The sequence below is a fragment of the Haliotis cracherodii genome, unplaced genomic scaffold, assembly GCF_022045235.1.
Source record: "Haliotis cracherodii isolate W230 unplaced genomic scaffold, xgHalCrac1.p SCAF_14, whole genome shotgun sequence".
NCBI lineage: Eukaryota > Metazoa > Mollusca > Gastropoda > Lepetellida > Haliotidae > Haliotis > Haliotis cracherodii.
Window position 1 is genome coordinate 30,614,246 of NW_027266269.1, and position 23,724 is coordinate 30,637,969.

General features: G+C 44.3%; 2 protein-coding genes across 2 annotated transcripts; both read right to left on the minus strand.

Annotated features, from left to right (window-relative positions):
* Window positions 1-267: 267 nt before the first annotated feature.
* On the minus strand, window positions 268-18,796 carry LOC139460703 (protein draper-like). The gene is made up of 11 exons (XM_071242181.1): window positions 18,694-18,796; window positions 17,413-17,479; window positions 14,347-14,487; window positions 12,297-12,608; window positions 9,057-9,362; window positions 7,791-7,928; window positions 6,698-7,000; window positions 6,264-6,317; window positions 5,121-5,261; window positions 2,085-2,387; window positions 268-450 (listed from the first exon to the last, which is right to left on the minus strand). The coding sequence occupies exons 2-11, from the start codon at window positions 17,477-17,479 to the stop codon at window positions 272-274; spliced, it is 1,944 nt and encodes a 647-aa protein (XP_071098282.1). The 5' UTR covers window positions 18,694-18,796; the 3' UTR covers window positions 268-271.
* Window positions 18,797-20,829: 2,033 nt separating this feature from the next.
* On the minus strand, window positions 20,830-23,505 carry LOC139460356 (dentin sialophosphoprotein-like). Its single transcript, XM_071241845.1, has 2 exons — window positions 23,444-23,505; window positions 20,830-22,624 (listed from the first exon to the last, which is right to left on the minus strand). The coding sequence occupies exons 1-2, from the start codon at window positions 23,503-23,505 to the stop codon at window positions 20,830-20,832; spliced, it is 1,857 nt and encodes a 618-aa protein (XP_071097946.1).
* Window positions 23,506-23,724: the final 219 nt, after the last annotated feature.

Here is a 23,724-nt window from a genome sequence, read left to right on the forward strand (position 1 = left end):
GAAATATAATTTAGACGAATCTTGGATTCGAACCAACGAACATGGGTTTCTGGCGCGCCCAAGGGACGCAACTCGACACAGCGCCTCAGACGACAGGCCACCTATATCCCCGAGCTACCGTTCTGAAAGTACCAAAATTGTTTTTAACAGTTTTTTACTTCACCAAATCTGTGTCTGTATCCCATAGTGCACCACAGATTAACAATTGCAAGAAACACAACTGATCGAACGTTTCATTGCAGCATTTATTAAACAAAATAATCGATACAAATTAATCCGAACATGCCAGCAGAGTGACCGCCAAGAGGAAGGTCAAGGTCACAGACGAGAACGTCAATGGCGACGTGTCGGAGGTAAAGGGCTCCATGACGAAGGGTTGTGGTGGGAGGAACACTGGTTTGGCAAACGCCGCATCACCAACGTTGCGCCCCGCAGCGTCAGCCGGACAGCCTGATAACACAATTGCAATTAAGACAGTTAACATAATCACCAGTGCCACTTCTACAACAACAACAACAACAACAACAACAACAACAACAACAAAACACCCAATTAAGTATTTGTCAAACGCACATCTATCAAGTTTCCTTCTTGTGATCAATAGGCCGGTCAACCAGTGAAATGCCCGATGGATTTAAATAAATCAACCTTTTAATATTATGAAACACCAAATGAATACACCATTTAATCAAAACAAACCTTCATTCGGTTCTAAAGATTAATGTTTTTTTTTAATTTGACGATTAGCACTTTGATGGAACCAACAATTACAGCGCACTGTGGGGCATCAGGAGAACAGTTCGCCCGTGCCTCGACAGATGAGGAATATTTGTTTGTTTGTTTATTGTTTAACGCCGCACCGCAATATTACAGCTATATGACCGCGGTATGTAAATAATCGAGTCTGGACCAGACAATCCAGCGTTTGACATCATGAGCATCGATCCACGCAATTTGGGATACAATGACATGCATCAACCAAGTCAGGGAGCCTGACCACCCGATCCCGTTAGTCGCCTCTTACGACAAGCATAGTCGCCTTTTACGGCAAACATGAGTTGCTGAGGACATATTCTATCACGGATCTTCACGGGTCGATGGGGAATAGGGCAATTAGTATTTTTGAGTTGTTGAGCCTGCTGGATATTTTCGTCAGTAGGTTTTGAATATAGGTCTTTCTTTGTTTGTTGTTTAACGCTGGACTCGGTAATATTCCAGCAATATCACGGCGGGGGACACCAGAAATGGGCCTCACACATTGTACCCATGGTGGGAATCGAACCCGGTTCTTCAGCGTGACGAACGAACGCTTTAACCACTAGGCTACCCGACCGCCCCTGAACCTACTAGAGACAATAACGGTACTCGACGTATGATTAGTGATCTGTAACATTCTCGGATGTTTTTGTTGTTTATTGTCTTGTGCTCCTTTTTCCTCTGCTTTGAAATTTTGTAAATTGTCAATCATTGGAGGAATTACAGATTACATACACTCTTCCCAAAAAGTATGTAGTTCCATTTTTGAAGATTGTATGTCTAGTTTTTCACAGGCAGCCGATGTATACGTATTTTGAATATTGCTGAGTACAGCGTAAAAACAATAAATAAACACAGTCTGTATTATCTCCTTTCTCACCAAAGACCTGGGTTCTATTCCCAACATTGATACAGTGGGTGTAGTCAATTTCCGGTATACCCCGCCGTGATATTGCTAGATGTGGCTCATTCACGCACTAGCTCACTCACTCACCATCCACTTGGGGCACGGGTGGCGCAGTCGTCTGTGGCGCCGCGATTCGCTGTGCAGAGTTGCCTTCCCTTAGGCACGCCAGAAACCTATGATTGTGGGTTGGAATCCCGGTTCGCCCCAATTATTTTTCTAGGCAGTTTTGTCAGCACCATACCCGTGCTCGTGGGTTTCACCGAAGTGGTAAACTCCTGAGACTAGCGTCACTTCGGGCTTTCCTCCCACATTAAGCTGACACGCTGCGATATGACTGGAATACTGTGTTAAACCCAACTCACTCACTCATCCATCCATCACTTCATCCATCAACTCACTCACTCACTCACGCACTGTATACCTTGAGAAGTCACATCAACAGCACATTCATTGGTGTCGGTGGGGTCTAGCCAAAACTCCGGATCCGTCTTCAGATGGTAGCCTGTCCTACATACACATCCAGCTGACCTGCTACACTCTGCGTTAGGGTCGGCGCAGGGGCCCCTCACCCCACAGTACTGGCCCACAGTCCTCTGGAACCAGTACACGCACCCCGTGGTGGAGCGCACCGTCCAGGGAAGGCAGATACACACGCCCCCAGCACAGGAGGACTTGGTGTCCGTACACTCCGTGGACTTTGTGCAGGCCTCTCCAACTTTTGATGCTGAAAATAAATCGAGAATCACTGTTGGGGCAAAACTATTTAATATACGTAAAATTCAAGTCCCCTCTCCGCGAGACCCTACCCCATACCCCAAATCATACTTGTTGTTACACAGCCCGGAGTGGCATTAAGTGGATAAAACAAGGACTGGTCGGTACAATTACTCCATATTAGTTTAAGCCGCGACCACGAACACCCCCCCCCCCCCCCCCCCCCACCACCCCCACCACACACACACATACACCCTACCCACCACACACACACTTCATCACATTGCTGATAGAACGTTGCCCACGATATCCATCACCTGTTAATCCTTTAACTGGAACATTGCACACACACACACACACACACACACGCACGCACGCACGCACGCACGCACGCACGCACACACACACACTGACACACACACTGACACACACACACACACAGAGATAGATACTCACACTGTGTCTGAATTCAAGAACCCTCTCATCTCAAGTGGATTAGGGATGTTAAACCACATTTCACCCCACCACATCTCTCTCATTCTCTGCCTGTCTCTTTCACTCCAAGAATAGATCTGCACCACACACACACCCGATTATCAAGTCAGTATTGACGCTGGTCCTACCTGCGACACATGCCGTATTGTCTGAGTTGGATCTGAAGCTGGACTGGCACCTGCACATCGGCTGACCGCACCCCACCACATCTCTCTCATTCTCTGCCTGTCTCTTTCACTCCAAGAATAGATCTGCACCACACACACACACACCCGATTATGAAGTCAGTATTGACGCTGGTCCTACCTGAGACACATGCCGTATTGTCTGAGTTGGATCTGAAGCTGGACTGGCACCTGCACACCGGCTGACCGCACCCCACCACATCTCTCTCATTCTCTGCCTGTCTCTTTCACTCCAAGAATAGATCTGCACCACACACACACACACACACACACACACACACACACACACCCGATTATTAAGTCAGTATTGACGCTGGTCCTACCTGAGACACATGCCGTATTGTCTGAATTGGATCGGAAGCTGGACTGGCACCTGCACACCGGCTGACCGCACCCAACCACATCTCTCTCATTCCCTGCCTGTCTCTTTCACTCCAAGAATAGATCTGCACCACACACACACGATTATTAAGTCAGTATTGACGCTGGTCCCACCTGCGACACATGCCGTATTGTCTGAGTTGGATCTGAAGCTGGACTGGCACCTGCACACCGGCTGACCGCACCCCACCACATCTCTCTCATTCTCTGCCTGTCTCTTTCACTCCAAGAATAGATCTGCACCACACACACACCCGATTATTAAGTCAGTATTGACGCTGGTCCTACCTGAGACACATGCCGTATTGTCTGAGTTGGATCTGAAGCTGGACTGGCACCTGCACACCGGCTGACCGCACCCCACCACATCTCTCTCATTCTCTGCCTGTCTCTTTCACTCCAAGAATAGATCTGCACCACACACACCCGATTATTAAGTCAGTATTGACGCTGGTCCTACCTGCGACACATGCCGTATTGTCTGAATTGGATCTGAAGCTGGACTGGCACCTGCACATCGGCTGACCGCACCCAACCACATCTCTCTCATTCTCTGCCTGTCTCTTTCACTCCAAGAATAGATCTGCACCACACACACCCGATTATTAAGTCAGTATTGACGCTGGTCCTACCTGCGACACATGCCGTATTGTCTGAGTTGGATCTGAAGCTGGACTGGCACCTGCACACCGGCTGACCGCACCCAACCACATCTCTCTCATTCTCTGCCTGTCTCTTTCACTCCAAGAATAGATCTGCACCACACACACACACACGATTATTAAGTCAGTATTGACGCTGGTCCTACCTGAGACACATGCCGTATTGTCTGAGTTGGATCTGAAGCTGGACTGGCACCTGCACACCGGCTGACCGCACCCCACCACATCTCTCTCATTCTCTGCCTGTCTCTTTCACTCCAAGAATAGATCTGCACCACACACACCCGATTATTAAGTCAGTATTGACGCTGGTCCTACCTGAGACACATGCCGTATTGTCTGAGTTGGATCTGAAGCTGGACTGGCACCTGCACACCGGCTGACCGCACCCCACCACATCTCTCTCATTCCCTGCCTGTCTCTTTCACTCCAAGAATAGATCTGCACCACACACACCCGATTATTAAGTCAGTATTGACGCTGGTCCTACCTGCGACACATGCCGTATTGTCTGAATTGGATCTGAAGCTGGACTGGCACCTGCACATCGGCTGACCGCACCCCACCACATCTCTCTCATTCTCTGCCTGTCTCTTTCACTCCAAGAATAGATCTGCACCACACACACACACCCGATTATTAAGTCAGTATTGACGCTGGTCCTACCTGAGACACATGCAGTATTGTCTGAGTTGGATCTGAAGCTGGACTGGCACCTGCACACCGGCTGACCGCACCCCACCACATCTCTCTCATTCTCTGCCTGTCTCTTTCACTCCAAGAATAGATCTGCACCACACACACACACACAGACGATTATTAAGTCAGTATTGACGCTGGTCCTACCTGAGACACATGCCGTATTGTCTGAGTTGGATCTGAAGCTGGACTTGCACCTGCACACCGGCTGACCGCACCCCACCACATCTCTCTCATTCTCTGCCTGTCTCTTTCACTCCAAGAATAGATCTGCACCACACACACAGACGATTATTAAGTCAGTATTGACGCTGGTCCTACCTGAGACACATGCCGTATTGTCTGAGTTGGATCTGAAGCTGGACTTGCACCTGCACATCGGCTGACCGCACCCCACCTTCTGACAAGTGGAGTTGAGGGGACACTGCTCACTCATCGCGCAGATCTCAGATATCTTTTTGTCTGAGACAAACAATATGTTGGTTACAACAAATAATGAATTCTCTTCCTTAATATTTTAAGTAGGGAAGAGAATTTATGGATGTCAACTTCTTTATTATGAGGCACACAACATTCCTCATGAAAAAGAAGTTGACATCCATAAATTCTCCTCTTGAAGTGTATCACTTCTAAATTCCTTTCAAAGATTTAAAATTATGATATTGCTTTTCCGCTGGTGTACTGCTGTGCGGTGTTACGCAACAAACTCATACTTTGTTATGTAAATTGTGCATGTGGCAGGTGCTACCGGTAGGGCAGATCACGCTAACGGTTTCGCGAACACCTGGTGTCATCACTGTATATCAGCGATCCATTCATGTAAGTTTTGGGGGCATGAGTGACCCAGTCGTCTAAGGCACCGCGATTCGCTGTGCAGAGTTGCGTCCCTTGGGCACGCCAGAAACCTATGATTGTGAGTTCGAATCCCGGTTCGCCCGGATTATGTTTCTAGGTTTGTCAGCACCATACCCATGCTCGTGAGTTTCACCGAAGTGGTAAACGTCTGAGACCAGCATCACTTCGAGCTTTTTCCCCACATTAAGCTGACACGCCGCGATATAACTGGAATACTGTTAAAAGCGGCGTTAAACCTATCTCACTAACTCATGTAATTTTAAATCGGTTCCTCTAAATAAATCGAAACTGGTTATTCTCTGGCGATGACGTTTTATATATTTAACTTCGCTTTTGACAAAAATATTTTAAATTTTTCACTTTTCATGATAATTATGTATTTGTAGGTGTGACTAATGCTTGTTATTCTTGGTACGGCTTGTAAGCTTGATGGGTTGAAATGATTATAAGTCGCATAAGGCGTTGCAATTCGCTGTGCAGAGTTGCGTCCCTTAGTGAATAGGTATCCCCTTTCGTCGTGATGATGCCTATTCGTTCACTCACTCACTCACTCACTCACTCACTCACTTGAAATCAAAATGATAAGAAGGTAGTTTTGCATGCACGTACCTCTTGCAATAGTCGTTGTAGGTGTTTGTGTCGTTGTAGATGTCACGCACTCTTCTGTCACATGGAACAAGGAAGAAAATATGATTAGGCTGACGGTCTGAGCTTATTGTGAAGAAAATTATGCCAGGAAAATTTTGAAATATATTCTGCACCCGAAAATCCTCGAACAAAATAATTTGCTCTTAGCTTTTACAGACAAAGTAATTGTTCATTTGACATGCTGGATATTCTACAAAATATAGTATTGTGGGTAAAATGTTTTTGTTCAACTTCTTTCAGAGAAATTTTTTTTTCTGAATATCTCATACACTAACAGAATAAAAATTAGTTTGTCTCATATCCCAATCCCCCCCCCCCCCCCCCCACCCCACCCCGAATATCAAATGGACTGTCCCAAACATTCCAATTCTTGCATAAAGAAGAGGAAAACTCACCGAGTGAGAAGTCAACCTTGACACAGTCCGTCCTGTCATACGGGTTGTCCCAGAACTCTTTCTCCGTCTTTGTTCTGTATCCAGTCTTACACTGACACACTCCGTCCCTCGTACAGAGGGCGTTGGGATCAAGGCAATCGCTGACTTGACCACAAGCTTCTCCAATTACCCAGAATCCCTTAATAGCGCAAGTCATCCGGTTGGTTTGTCGGACGTAGCTTGAACATTGGCAAGTTCCGTCACAGTATGACAAAAAGGGAACGCACTGGGAGGTGTCATCGCATGTGTCTTTGATGAGCTTGCCTGAAAAATATCACTATGTCTTTAACTTCAAGAAGGCCGCAGTCGTCCCTCGTGCTTTCGCATGACCTTATAGAGAGATTTGCCCTGAGACGATCAGTCAAGGTCGTTTCCAACCAATTGGGAACTTTAGGTGAGGCTATGTTCTCAACGCTCCAACTCACTTACTTCATCGAATGTCATCAATTCGTATCATAAAAATCGAACCTCGTTTGTCCGGATACTTGCAATTTCTTAACTATTTTCCGGATAAACGAATTTCCGGATATCTGAATCCCTGTCAGCTTACCAGAGTTAGTTCCCCTTGGCCAACGTAACTTCAACGGAGCCAAAACAAAAACATATTATATAATGCATAAGATCTTTCGTGTAAAAACTTACATCTTATCCATCCACCGAATTCGGGTGAATTTGTTAATAAAAATGTGATAAAACAGCACTGGACATGTCGTTAAAGATTTACCCTTTAAATCATACTTCCAGTTCTGCTGTGCCTTTTTCATACGCAGATTAAGAATACGGTGTGCATGTTCTCGTAAACTGTACATGGCCGAAATATTGCCGATTCGATGTATAATTTAAAGTGATGTCAATAGGTGACCAAAATTTGAGTGAGTGAGTGAGTATGTTTTACGCCGCTTTTAGCAATATTCCAGCAATATCACGGCAATATACACATTGTACCCATGTCAGGAATCGAACCCGGGTCTTCGGCCTGACGAGCGAACGCTTTAACCACAAGGCTACCCGACCGTCCCTCCAAAATCTGCAGGTGAAGACTGAAATATAATACCTTGGAAGCACGCTGTTCTGTCCCTGGTCGCCACGAAGCCCGTGTTGCACATGCAGACTGATCCTGCACAGCCTCTGACGCTGCAGGAGGAGTCACCGGGACACTCGGCATCACCAGTGCACACATCAAACACCTTAACTGCAAGACAGATGCACCATGTGCATTAAACGTACACTACACTGTCGGGCAAAAGAAAGTATTCACGCATGGTTGATAGTGACTAAAAATGAAACAATCAAGAAGTGGTTATTATATTTGATGGTGATGTATTTGATACGGGTATCATGGTTATGTTTTGGACCTTTGCAGTGTCTCGGTTTTCAGTACACGTCGTTTTGATAAAGTTTGTAACTCTCTGGTCAAATCCAAATTGCAAGTGTACACTACTGGGGAACGGGCGTATGTGTGTATGAGTGTGTTTGTGTATGTATGTGTATGTAAGTGTATGTATGACTGTGTTTGTGAGTGTGAATGTATGAGTGTGTGTGTGTGTGTGTGTGTGTGTGTGTGTGTGTGTGTGTGTGTGTGTGTGTGTGTTTGTGTGAGTGTTTGACTATTTGTCTCTATATGTGTTTATGTGCGTTTGTGCATGTGTGTTTATTTGTGCGCGCGCGCGCGCGCGTGTGTGTGTGTGCGTGCGTGCGTGCGTGCGTACATTTGTGTGTTTGTGTACACAATCCGAAAAACAAGAAATTCGGTATTCTGAGCAGAAATTTTAGCTCGGAATCGAAACATCACGATATTTAGAGCTTCCGAAGAAGCCAGCCCCCAAAGTACGGCTGTTGTTATACCTCATGTAACTGAATGTATCGGCTTGAGAAGAGTGTACAGTGTTACAGAGGTATTTATAGTGCTGAACAGTGCTGAATGAGGTCTCGAACGAACTTGGTAATTCTTCGCAATTACTAGTCCGTTAGACCGAGACAACTAAATTGTACTAAGAACAAAGTAAAAATCCACTTCTAATGCTTCAGTTTTGCTTCACAATGAAACAACTAAAACTGAAAGAAAATGTAAACATAGTAAACAGGTTTGTCTCGTTCAACCAGAACTAACTACAAACTCTGTGGACTAGTAAAATCGGGGTGACCTGCTCTATCACTGGCAGTGTCATTAAAACTTGGATTTGCTGATGTAATGCGTTACAAGCGCTTGTGTACATTCGTGGACACAGATCTTGATCGCTGTTATGATGTTTTTGTAAAGTATCAAAACACAACAAATTCTCCTATTCACACACTCACTCACTCACTCAATATTGGTCACCTGTGATAGTTGTCTGAACTGTCGTGGTCGTTGGTGTAGTGGCTGTAGTGTCCGTAGTTTCCGTAGTAGCTGTAGTATCTGTAATATCCGTAGTAGCTGTAGAATCTGTAGTTTCCGAAGTAACTGTAGTATCTGTAGTCTCCGTAGTGGCTGTAGTAGCTGTTGTGTCGGTTGTTGAACTGGCAGTCTGTGTCGTTGAATCTGTTGTTGTGTCAGACGTTGTACTCGTGGCCGTGGACGTAGCAGATGTTGTAGGCGTTGTAGTCGTGGATTCAGTTGTTGTTACCGGGCATAGTGTTGGGTTATCTAAAGTAGAAATAAATAAGTAAATTCATACCATGACGACACCCACCCATCACATATACCATGACTACAATCACTAATCACATATACCATGACTACAATCACTCATCAAATATACCATGACTACAATCACTCATCAAATATACCATGACTACAATCACTCATCAAATATACCATGACTACAATCACTCATCAAATATACCATGACTACAATCACTCATCAAATATACCATGACTACAATCACTCATCAAATATACCATGAATACAATCACTGATCACATATACCATGACGACAATCACTGATCACATTTACAAATGACGACAATCACCGAGCACATATACCATGACTACAATCACTCATCAAATATACCATGACTACAATCACTCATCAAATATACCATGACTACAATCACTCATCAAATATACCATGACTACAATCACTCATCAAATATACCATGAATACAATCACTGATGACATATACCATGAATACAATCACTGATCACATATACCATGACGACAATCACTGATCACATATACCATGACTACAATCACTAATCATAAATACCATGACTACAATCACTCATCAAATATACCATGAATACAATCACTGATCACATATACCATGACGACAATCACTGATCACATATACCATGACTACAATCACTGATCACATATACCATGACTACAACTACTGATCACATATACCATGACTACAATCACTGATCACATATACCATGAATACAATCACTGATCGCATATACCATGACGACAATCACTGATCAAGTATACCATGACGACAATCACTGATCAAGTATACCATGACGACAATCACTCATCAAATATACCATGACGACAATCACTGATCAAGTATACCATGACTACAATCACTAATCACATATACCATGAATACAATCACTGATCACATATACCATGACGACAATCACTGATCACATTTACAAATGACGACAATCACCGATCACATATACCATGACTACAACTACTGCTCACATAAACCATGACTACAATCACTAATCATAAATACCATGACGACAATCACTGATCACATATACCGTGACTACAATCACTGATCACATTTACAAATGACGACAATCACTGATCACATATACCATGACGACAATCACCGATCACATATTCCATGACTACAATCACTGATCACATATACCATGACGACAACCACTGATCACATATACTATGACGACAATCACTGATCAAGTATACCATGACGACAATCACTGATCACATATACCATGACTACAATCACTGATCACATATACCATGACGACAATCACTGATCACATATACTATGACTACAATCACTGATCAAATATACCATGACTACAATCACTGATCACATATACCATGACTACAATCACTGATCAAATATACCATGACTACAATCACTGATCACATATAACATGAAGACAATCACTGATCACATATACCATGACGACAATCACTGATCACATATACCATGACTACAATCACTGATCACATATACCATGACTACAATCACTGATCACATATACTATGACGACAATCACTGATCACATATACCATGACTACAATCACTAATCACATATATCATGACGACAATCACTCATCAAATATACCATGACTACAATCACTGATGACATATACCATGACTACAATCACTGATCACATATACCATGACGACAATCACTGATCACATATACCATGACTACAATCACTGATCACATATACCATGACTACAATCACTGATCACATATACCATGACTACAATCACTGATCACATATACCATGACTACAATCACTGATCACATATACCATGACGACAATCACCGATCACATATTCCATGACTACAATCACTGATCACATATACCATGACGACAACCACTGATCACATATACTATGACGACAATCACTGATCAAGTATACCATGACGACAATCACTGATCAAGTATACCATGACGACAATCACTCATCAAATATACCATGACGACAATCACTGATCAAGTATACCATGACTACAATCACTAATCACATATACCATGAATACAATCACTGATCACATATACCATGACTACAATCACTGATCACATTTACAAATGACGACAATCACCGATCACATATACCATGACTACAACTACTGCTCACATAAACCATGACTACAATCACTAATCATAAATACCATGACGACAATCACTGATCATATATACCGTGACTACAATCACTGATCACATATACCATGACTACAATCACTGATCACATATACCATGACGACAATCACCGATCACATATTCCATGACTACAATCACTGATCACATATACCATGACGACAACCACTGATCACATATACTATGACGACAATCACTGATCAAGTATACCATGACGACAATCACTGATCACATATACTATGACTACAATCACTGATCACATATACCATGACGACAATCACTGATCACATATACTATGACTACAATCACTGATCAAATATACCATGACTACAATCACTGATCACATATACCATGACTACAATCACTGATCAAATATACCATGACTACAATCACTGATCACATATAACATGAAGACAATCACTGATCACATATACCATGACGACAATCAATGATCATTTATACCATGACTACAATCACTGATCACATATACCATGACTACAATCACTGATCAAGTATACCATGACTACAATGACTGATCACATATACCATGACTACAATGACTGATCATATATACCATGACGACAATCACTTATCACTGACCCGTGGGTTTTACAAAAGATGTAAACGTCTGAGACCTGCAACAGATCGTGCTTTCCTCCGACATAAAGCCGACATGCCATGATATAACTGAAAATATGTTGAAAAGCGTTAAACTCAACTCACTCACTCACTCACTCACTCTAACCCTTCAACCTACCGAGCACAAACGAATCTGCCACACAGCCGACGATACTCTCAGGCTCCGCCCAAAATTCGGCCTCATTCTTCAGCCGGAAGCCATCCCGACAATCGCAAAGATTGCTCTTGCACTCCCCCAAGACATCAAAGCACACGGCAGTAGTGTCACACGCTTCCCCATAGGCTAGCGTGCCTTGAAAGACACAGGCATCCTCATTGGCTGAGAGTCGGTGGTAGGTCAGACACTCACAGACGCCGGAGGCTGAGTTGCAATAGGTGAGAGGGTTCACGCATTTAGTGCTGGCGTTACAGGCCTCCCCCAGCCTCGAGGCTGAAATATAAGATACACGGGTAACAGGCATGAAATATACTCATATCCCCCGCCAATACCGACATTTTTAGTCTAAGTCAAAGTCGTTGCCATGGAAACTCGAAAAATAAAATTTTCAAAAATCCCAATTAAAAGGCACCAGTTCACCATTTGACGTATGTATGTGCCAAGTTTGGTTTAGACATCTCACGTGGTTTTTAAATTCTGCTCCGGAAACGAAATGTGATGGACGGACGGACAGCACCAACTCCTATACCCTCCTTCCACTACGTTTCGGGGGATAATAATGTGTTACCCAGAGTCGAAGGATATATATGGAATCCTAGACGGGACATTGTCCCATTGTCACCCTTACAAAAAAAATCCAAAACCAGCAAAACGTGTCAAAATTAGCCAAAGTGCGACAACGATACATTGTGACCATTTGTCGCCCGATTCCAGGATCCACCAGTTTACGCCAATTCTTTTACTGTTTTCATTGTCTTTCCCAATTACAAATTATTTTAGAATGCTAAGAATGTAATACAAAAAATGTATAAAAAATTTGAATTTAAAGAAAGCTCTAAAAATATGCTCTTTGATACAGAGTAATTTTAAACCCAGCCTAAACTATAAAAAGCCTGTGCATTAAACTACTTGCGTCCTCCTGAAAACAATATAATATATGTGAACATAGTGTAATACAAATCTATGCATGAATGTACACTATGTGCATGTTTTTAACATCCGGGTACCTCTTGTACCGCTAATAGCATTTAGCGGTCGGTCTGTTCGGTTTTCCCAGGTGAGCTTTCTAATTAATGGAAAATGTTTCTAAATTCTAGGTACGAGTGACCGACGCATTCAGACATCACATCTGATTCTGTATCTCAAAAAAGTATATATATTATTAATCTGGGAGCTCCTCAAAAAATAAAATAAAGCTAGGATGATATACTGTTGTTGATGTGTTATACATACTGTCGTTTCTGAGCGCAATGGCATCTGTACCAAAAAAAGGTTTACCATCGGAGGTATATTTGTGTTCTGTGACTGTTTTTCGAAATTTCCGAATCGAGGTGGAAAAGAATTGAAGCTGAATGTTTTTTTAGAATTCTGACTGAAGAACCAACACAACCTTCATCAATTACATGATTTGGCGGTCAATTATGCGACCTTCTAATGAGGTGTCCTAACTGGGTACCCATGTCGGAGATCGAACCAGGCCTTTGGCGTGTCGGGAGAACGCTTTAACATCTAGGCCGCCATAGTGTTACTAGAAAGCCGGCTATTACAGATCTGATTCTAATCAGACTGGATGGTAAGACAGATGAACACTTACTGTCCATATTTAAAAGAAAAAAGGCATATGAGATTATCAAATGATCCTATTGTTTGTTAACATTACACATAAAACATTCCAGATGTATTTAGGTGCAAATATTAATATAAACGCCATCAATATTTTTTCAGATCTAATTTCAACTGAAATTAGGTTAATTCAAATACCGTTGTAATTGTAAAACAATTGTAAACTGTTTTTTATCATGACTATACAAAAAAATACAGACAACTGTTCGAAATAAGTAACATCTTTCAGAGCAAAAATAACACAGCCTATTCTATTTTCAGCCAATCAGAAAACTGTAGTTCGTTTGTGGGCGTGGTCAATATTTCGGTTTATGGAACCATAAACGCAATACAAATTGTTTGGTTAGCTAATCAAATGCTGCGGAATGACTTGTAACATGTAATTTACCGATGACGCATTCATGTCCCTCCTTGCCCACCACGTATCCCGGGTCACACAGACATTGGTAGCCGTTGTCGCCATTACACCGACAGGTAGTCGTCGCCGGGCAGTCGCTGGCAGATGTGCAGCTGTCGTAGGCGCTGTGTGCTGTCACAGTAAAAAGAACAATGTTAGGCCAATCACGGGATTATCTAGTTTGGTTACAGGCCGCCGTCGCATGGCAGGAGTACTGCTGTGAGTGAGTGAGTGAGTTGGGTTTAACGCCGCTTTTAACAGTATTCCAGTTATATCGCGGCGTGTCAGCTTAATGAGGGAGGAAAGCCTGAAGTGATGCAGGTCTCAGACGTTTACCACTTCGGTGAAACCCACGAGCACGGGTATGGTGCTGACAAACCTAAAAACATAATCGGGACGAACCGGGATTCGAACCCACAATCATAGGTTTCTGGCGTGCCCAAGGGACGCAACTCTGCACAGCGAATCGTGGCGCCTTAGACGACTGGGCCACCCGTGCCCCCAATACTGCTGTGAAGTGCCAGGCAGCAAACATTTAAGTACAGTAAACTACGGTTATAGCGAACTCAAAGGGACCACTAATTTTAGTTCGTTATAACCGTAGTTCGTTATAAGCATATATACAGCATAACTACAACAAATAGTCGGGACCAAAAAGTAAGTTCGTTATATCCGTCAGTTCGTTATAAGCGTGTTCGTTTTAACCGTAGTCTACGGTATAGGATAAAACACGTCCGAGGGTTGTTTTGATATTTGAAACCCGCATCCCGAGGGATTTTCCGAGGGAAAGGGTTTTAAATATCATAACAACCCGAGGGGAAGTGTTTTATCTTACTTATAAACCGAGAAAAGAAACTTAAAACAACATTTATCAACATTTTTATGTTTCGAACATACTTTCCATGAACCTTAGGAAACGGGCGTAAAATATCTGTTGATGGCCTACGGATCTTGAAAAGGACATTCTAAAAGGCTGTGATGCCTAACAACACCTCTGTAGCCTTGTGGTACACTCACTGGGCTACAAATATGAAGGTTAAAAGTTCGATCCTCGGGAATATAAAGAAAACAATTGTCATTTGATTTTTCATTACATGTTACAATATGAACGGAAGTTATATTAATAAAATACCCCGGACATCATATAAAATCCCTGGTATATTTAACACATTATGTAGCAAATATGACTTGAATATCCTACAAAAACCCGGGAATGTTATATAAAATCCCACGGACATCACGACGTCCCTGTTTCTGAGATTTAACCCGACTGGAGAACAATAGGATGACGTCACCGTAGGTTTATAATCTTTGATGCAAACTGAAAGTCGCGAACACAGGTTACCGGTAGGGCAGAGTGAGTGAGTGGGTGAGTTAGTTAGTGAGTGAGTTGGGTTTAACGCCACTTTTAACAGTATTCCAGTTATATTATATCACGGCGTGTCAGCTTTATGTGGGAAGAAAGCCCGAAGTGATGCAGGTCTCTGTCGTTAACCACTTCGGTAAAACCCACGAGAACGGATATGGTGCTGACAAAACCTAGAAACATAATGGGGGCGAACCGGGTTTCGAACACACACCGGTAGGGCAGAATATGCTTACTCCTTTCGCGAACATCTGATGTCATGACTGAGTTTCAGTGACCCAGTCATATTTTCACCGCTATTTTACCTTTTTTTGCCGCAATCGGCAATAATCTATTTAATCTAACTATATGACGGCGGTGTGTAAATAATCGAGTCTGGATCAGAAAATCCAGTGATTGACATCATAAGCATTGATCTACGCTATTGGGATAGGATGACATGCATCAAGCAAGTCAGCGAGCCTGACCAACTGATCCCGTTAGTCGCCTCTTACGACAAGCAAAGTCGCCTTTGACGGCAAGCATTGGTTGCTGAAGACTTATTCTAACCCGGATCTTCACGGGTCTTCACGCTCAATGGAATCTGTTTCTTCTGTACTCGCGACTGGTTTTTCTCTGGCGTTGACGTTATATTTATATCAAACCCCATTCTTATATGGCGGAGTCCTGCTTACTTCTATTTCTTGGTACTGGGAGCCCAGTTGTGTTCGGAGCCGTGCGACGCTGTGAGGAGTTGCGTCCGTTTGATCGTGGGTTCGAATCCTAGATTCGCCCTGCTCGTGTTTTCTTGGTTTGTCAGCACCACACCCGTGCTCGTGGGTTTCACCTAAGTGGTGAACATCTTAGACCAGCATCACTTATGGCTAACTGGACTACTGTTAAAACAAAACTGCTTCATGCATTCACTTCTTCTATTACCTTGTTATATATATTACTCCATTCTTGATGGGGATATTTCTTCTTTTCAATGATACACATATCTGATTTTCCTGTCTGAAGTTGAGCAGTATGGTTGACGACGAGGTAACGTTAGAGCCGCGTACAGTTATAGAGTACGTGTCAACGCTTTGTGTACAATTGTCAATAGGTCTATTAACAATACCCCGTTTGTGCGGAGCTGAGGTTAACGCGATGTACATTCACTTATTCCGGGTAAGGGTGGCCGGGTAGCCTAGTGGTAAAAGCGTTCGTTTAACGCCGAAGGCCCGGGTTCGATTCCCGACATGGGTACAATGTGTGAAGCCCATTTCTGGTGTCCCCCGCCGTGATATTACTGGAATATTGCTAAAAGCGGCGTAAAACCATACTCACTCACTCACTATTCTGGTTTATTTAATTGCATTTCACATTACTTTGAGTTACTTCCCCAGCAACCTAAGCTGTTCATAACAGACGATGCAGTGGATCGGTTGGTAAGACTCGATTTATAGCGTGTCATCGTGACTCGTCGGCAAGGGGCGTTGCTCATAATATCACCCACTGGCCTGGCTGGTCAAGACACGACTATTTACAGGCCGTCGTCTTATAGCTTGAATGCTTAACAACAAACAAGCCAAACCGCCCATATCAATTGTTAGAAACATTCACAACTTTCATTAGTTCGTGACACAAAACATAATTTAGTGATATGCTGAGTGCGGCATTATGCAACAAACAAACAAACAAACAAACAAACAAACAAACAGTCTTACCTGATGTAAAGGACAAAAACGCCGCGCTAATACCGACAAAGACAAGTAGGTTAAAACTCTGCATCATCTGAAACATACTCAGGGAGTGAGTGAAACTGGGTTTAAAATTATATAAAACTGCACATTTACTTAAAAATTAAACCTTATACTATATAGGTTAGTGACAAATGAATAGACAACTCGGGAAGATATTGTCAGTTCAAATCTGATAGGTGAGGTGATTTGAAATGGAGTTCAACGTCGCGTTCAAGATTATTGCACTTACAAAGCGACGTGCATGCACGTGTGTATGTGTATGTACATGTATATGTGAGACATTGAAGTATCTTTATCACACAGGGGGGCATTGAAGTATATTAAATTTGCAGGAGGGACATTGAAGTGTCTTTACTACACAGGAGGGACGTTGAAGTATCCATACTACACAGGAGGGATATTGAAGTATCTTTATCACACTCGGGGAAATTGAAGTATCTCTCCAACGTAGAATTGATGCTGAAGTATCTTTTAAACGCAGGCGTGACATTGAAACATATTTCCTCCACAGGAGTGACATTGAAGTTGTTTACTACACAGGCGTGACATTGTAGTATATTTACTACGCAGGCGCGACAATGAAGTATATTTACTACACAGGCAGGACATTGAAGCACCTTTACTACACAGGAGTGACATTGAAGTATATTCACTACACAGGCGTGTCATTGAAGTACATTTACTACGCAAGCGTGACAATGAAGCATATTTCCTCCACAGGAATGACATTGAAGTTGTTTACTACACAGGCGTGACATTGTAGTATGTTTACTACGCAAGCGTGACAATGAAGTATATTTACTACACAGGAGGACATTGAAGCACCTTTACTACACAGGAGTGACATTGAAGTATATTTACTACACAGGCGTGACATTGAAGCATATTTATTACACAGGCGTGACATTGAAGCATATTTATTACACAAGCGTGCCATTGAAGCATATTTACTGCACAGGAGTGACATTGAAGTATTTTTACTACGCAGGTGTGACATTGAAGTATCTTTGCTACACAGAATGAAACCACGTTTGCATTTTTGTTATTTAGTTATGGTTTTCCAAAATGATTTTTCCCCGGTTTATTACATTGCAAATAACCCATCTTCCCGAAACAATATGATTTATTCGTTTAATCATTTCGCACAAAGTCTATCCCTTAATAATCAAAACATTTACTGTGTATCTACTGTTTACGTATCCTGTCTTTAACCTTATATATAATAATTATGGGATGAATACGTACCTTGAAAGTGTTGTAATAAACTGCAGGTATATCCTAACACGGCAATGCATTCACTTACCGCATATATGTTGAATGATCGACTGATGCAAAACGGGTCTCGACGTGATGTCTACTGTAAGAATTTATTCAAATAAAATCCGAACACATCTTTTTTTTCTAAAAATCTCACGTCCCATATTAATAACAAACGTGACATTCAAAACTAAGAAAGATTTTACACCACTATCCCAAAACTCACAATGGTTCCGAAGAGGCTCTGATTACTACGGGTCGTTGTAACGCGCGTATCGCTGTTTGTTCAGTGTCGGATACCTGTGCTATTATTTCGAGGAATGCTCATCTTTTATTTGAAATACGAATAAACTAATCCGACGGTTCTGTCGTATTGATGAAACAAACTGTCTGCATAGGTGATGAGGTCTTCAGTATTTACTTTAGGCAAATACACAGAAAAGAATAGGAGACAAAAGACACACCTGTCGAATGCCTGTTTCGTTCGCTGCCTGGGAAACATGAACAGATGAATGTTCACTTGCTCACTACACTTATGTCATTGTTTGTTTTCTAGTTAGCAAATTTTTTGTTTACTGTCACTAGAACTGCATTAGTATAGGTCTCAGTAAAACTTTCAAAATGTTGCAGTGGACATGTGGAAGACATTTCTAAATTTGACGCGTCAGTGTTTGTTTTGACTATTTTGTTTTGTACCATATGTGCCCCATGTGAATAATTGACTTGCCTTTGCAGAGTGATTCCTAATCACATGCTCATGCCATATTCGGAATCGTAGAAAGGCAAAGATTCCTTATGATTAAAGAAAGGGTTTTGTCGCTTTTATTTAGAGTGAGTGTTTTGTTTGTTTGTTTGTTGTTTAACGCCGCACTCAGCAATATTCCAGCTATATGACGGCGGGCTGTAATATAATCGAGTCTGGACCAGACAATCCAGTGATTTACATCATGAGCATCGATCCACGCAATTGGACATGCCTGACCACCCGATCCCGTTAGTCGCCTTTTACGACAAGCATAATCGCCTTTTACGGCAAGTATGGGTTGCTGAAGACCTATTCTATCCCGGAATCTTCACGGCTCTTAGAGTGAGTGAGTGAGTTTGATTTTACGCCGCTTTTAGAAATATTCCAGCAATATCACGGCTGGGGACACCAGAAATGGGCTTCATACATTGTACCCATGTCGGGAACCGAAACCGTGTCTTCACCGTGACGAGCGAATGCTTTAACAACTGGGCTACCCGACCGCCCCATTTATTTAGATCCATCAATATGAGAAGCATATCTGAAAATAAGACTGCATGTTGTTAATTATTCATTCCGAGTTCCCCGATGTAACTTATATCACTGAACATATGCTATACAAGGGCGTCAGCGCCAGTTTGTAATAGCAATGTGCATGTATTCATCAAATGGTCATCCAGTGCTTTATTTTAGCATGATTCGTACATTGGTCAATAATTGTTACAATAAGTGTGGCTCTGCTTGACTAAGTCGATACTATTTATAGCATAACAACTGGGATTTATTTTCAGTTGTTTCCCTGTTTTGTTTAGCCTCACCCTTCCAAAACTGCATAGCCTTTCCCCATAGAAGTGCAATAGCCCCCCCCCCCCCCCCCCCCCCCCCCCCCGGAAAAGGCATTCCTGTCAAAGGTGCACCACTCCTCGAAATAAAAGATTTTCAAGCTACCCTTCGCAGATGGATTATCTAACCTGCCATCAAAGATGGATTATCCCATCTGCCCATCACAGATAGATTAGCCCATCTATCAATCACAGATGGATTAGCCCATCTGTCAATCACAGATGGATAAGCCCATCTGTCAATCACAGATGGATTAGCCCATCTGTCAATCACAGATGGATTAGCCCATCTGTCAATCACAGATGGATTAGCCCATCTGTCAATCACAGACGGTAAAACAAAACGCCAATCAGAAGCTGATGATTCCCCCCTTCAAGTGGATTATCCCACCACTCCAGTGATTAAAAAAAATGCTCGAAGGTCACACTGACACACAGGGTATATAGGTGTGTGGCTATGTCGACCAGGGATCAAGTATACCACCTATTATAAATCTTTATTCAATCATAGCAGATGTGGCAGTCTTCCAACAAACATCATTTTCCCAAACAGCCCTTTCCCACACTCCTGTATACAGCGGCTATACAAAGCGTTATTGTCACCCAAGCATTGTGCTGATTAAAAAAGACATTCAGATCCATCACGTGTCTCGGGGGCTGGGTGACACTGTCGTGGCACATTGGACGCTTATTTGTGATTGCGGTGCAACATGGTGATCGTACCCTCACATTCCACAGCAGGCGGGTCGTCCCTATGGGTAGAAATACGTCCCTATTGTCCCTACTGTCCCTCCTGTCCCAACTGTCCCTCCTGTCCCAACTGTCCCTCCTGTCCCTCCTGTCATAACTGTCCCTCCTGTCCCAACTGTCCCTCCTGTCCCTACTGTCCCTCCTGTCCCAACTGTCCCTCCTGTCCCAACTGTCCCTCCTGTCCCTCCTACCCCAACTGTCCCTCCTGTCCCAACTGTCCCTCCTGTCCCAACTGTCCCTCCTGTCCGTCCTGTCCCAACTGTCCCTACTGTCCCTCCTGTCCCTCCTGTCCCAACTGTCCCTCCTGTCCCAACTGTCCCTACTGTCCCTCCTGTCCCAACTGTCCCTACTGTCCCTCCTGTCCCTACTGTCCCTCCTGTCCCTCCTGTCCCAACTGTCCCTCCTGTCCCTCCTGTCCCAACTGTCCCAACTGTCCCTACTGTCCCTCCTGTCCCTCCTGTCTCTACTGTCCCTCCTGTCCCTACTCTCCCTCCTGTCTCTACTGTCCCTCCTGTCCCTCCTGTCCCTACTGTCCCTTCTGTCCCACCTGTCCCTCCTGTCCCTACTGTCCCTTCTGTCCATCCTGTCCCTACTGTTCCTCCTGTCCCTACTGTCCTTCCAGTCCCTACTGTCCCTACTGTCCCTACTGTCCATCCTGTCCCTACTGTCCCAACTGTCCCTACTGTCCCTTCTGTCCCACCTGTCCCTCCTGTCCCTACTGTCCCTTCTGTCCATCCTGTCCCTACTGTTCCTCCTGTCCCTACTGTTCCTCCTGTCCCTACTGTCCTTCCTGTCCCTACTGTCCCTACTCTCCCTCCTGTCCCTACTGTCCCTCCTGTCCCTCCTGTCCCTCCTGTCCCTACTGTCCCTACTGTCCCTCCTGTCCCTCCTGTCTCTACTGTCCCTCCTGTCTCTACTGTCCCTCCTGTCCCTACTGTCCCTCCTGTCTCTACTGTCCCTACTGTCCCTCCTGTCCCTCCTGTCCCTCCTGTCTCTACTGTCTCTACCGTCCTTCCTGTCCCTCCTGTCCCTCCTGTCCCTACAGTCCCTCCTGTCCCTCCTGTCCCTACTGTCCCTCCTGACCCTCCTGTCCCTACTGTCCCTACTGTCCCTCCTGTCCCTACAGTCCCTCCTGTCCCTCCTGTCTCTACTGTCCCTCCTGTCCCTCCTGTCCCTCCTGTCCCTACTCTCCCTCCTGTCCCTACTGTCCCTACTGTCTCTACTGTCCCTCCTGTCCCTCCTGTCCCTCCTGTCTCTACTGTCCCTCCTGTCCCTACTCTCCCTCCTGTCCCTACTGTCCCTTCTGTCTCTACTGTCCCTCCTGTCCCTCCTGTCCCTCCTGTCCCTACTGTCCCTCCTGTCCCTACTCTCCCTCCTGTTCCTACTGTTCCTACTGTCCCTACTGTCCTTCCTGTCCCTACTGTCCCTACTCTCCCTCCTGTCCCTACTGTCCCTCCTGTCCCTCCTGTCCCTACTGTCCCTACTGTCCCTCCTGTCTCTACTGTCCCTCCTGTCCCTACTGTTCCTCCTGTCCCTCCTGTCCCTACTGTCCCTACTGTCCCTCCTGTCCCTACTCTCCCTCCTGTCCTACTGTCCCTCCTGTCCCTACTGTCCCTACTGTCCCTCCTGTGTCTACTGTCCCTCTTGTCCCTACTGTCCCTCCTGTCCCTCCTGTCCCTACAGTCCCTACTGTCCCTACTGTCCCTCCTGTCTCTACTGTCCCTCCTGTCCCTACTCTCCCTCCTGTCCCTACTGTCCCTACTGTCTCTACTGTCCCTCCTGTCCCTCCTGTCCCTCCTGTCCCTCCTGTCTCTACTGTCCCTCCTGTCCCTACTGTCCCTCCTGTCTCTACTGTCCCTACTGTCCCTCCTGTCCCTACTGTCCCTCCTGTCCCTACTGTCCCTCCTGTCTCTACTGTCTCTACTGTCCCTACTGTCCCTCCTGTCTCTACTGTACCTACTGTCCCTCCTGTCTCTACTGTACCTACTGTCCCTCCTGTCCCTACTGTACCTACTGTCCCTCCTGTCTCTACTGTCCCTACTGTCCCTACTGTCCCTCCTGTCCCTCCTGTCCCTCCTGTCTCTACAGTCCCTCCTGTCTCTACTGTCCCTCCTGTCCCTACTGTCCCTACTGTCCCTCCTGTCTCTACTGTCCCTCCTGTTCCTCCTGTCCCTACTGTCCCTCCTGTACCTCCTGTCCCTCCTGTCTCTACTGTCACTACTGTCTCTACTGTACCTACAGTCCCTCCTGTCCCTCCTGTCCCTCCTGTCCCTCCTGTCTCTACTGTCCCTACTGTCTCTACTGTCCCTACTGTCTCTACTGTCCCAACTGTCCCTACTGTCCCTGCTGTCTCTACTGTCTCTACTGTCCCTACTGTCCCACCTGTCCCTACTGTCCCTACTGTCCCATGGTACGGATGGAGGAGGGAGTAACGTGTCCGAGTTCTGTGCTGAGTTCTGTCATGACAAACCGCAGTGTACCCCCGACATATTGCGGGAACACTGTCTCACCCTTTGAATCAGATACCTCTCCCTTTCCGGGGTAGAACAGGTCTTCAGCAACCCATGCTTGCAGTAAGAGGCGACAACGCTTGTCGTAAGAGTTATAGTTTCTTAGGTCAGGCAGTTTATAATACGAAAAGCAAATACGTAACTGGCCAGTATAGTAGTCAGACTGTTTTCC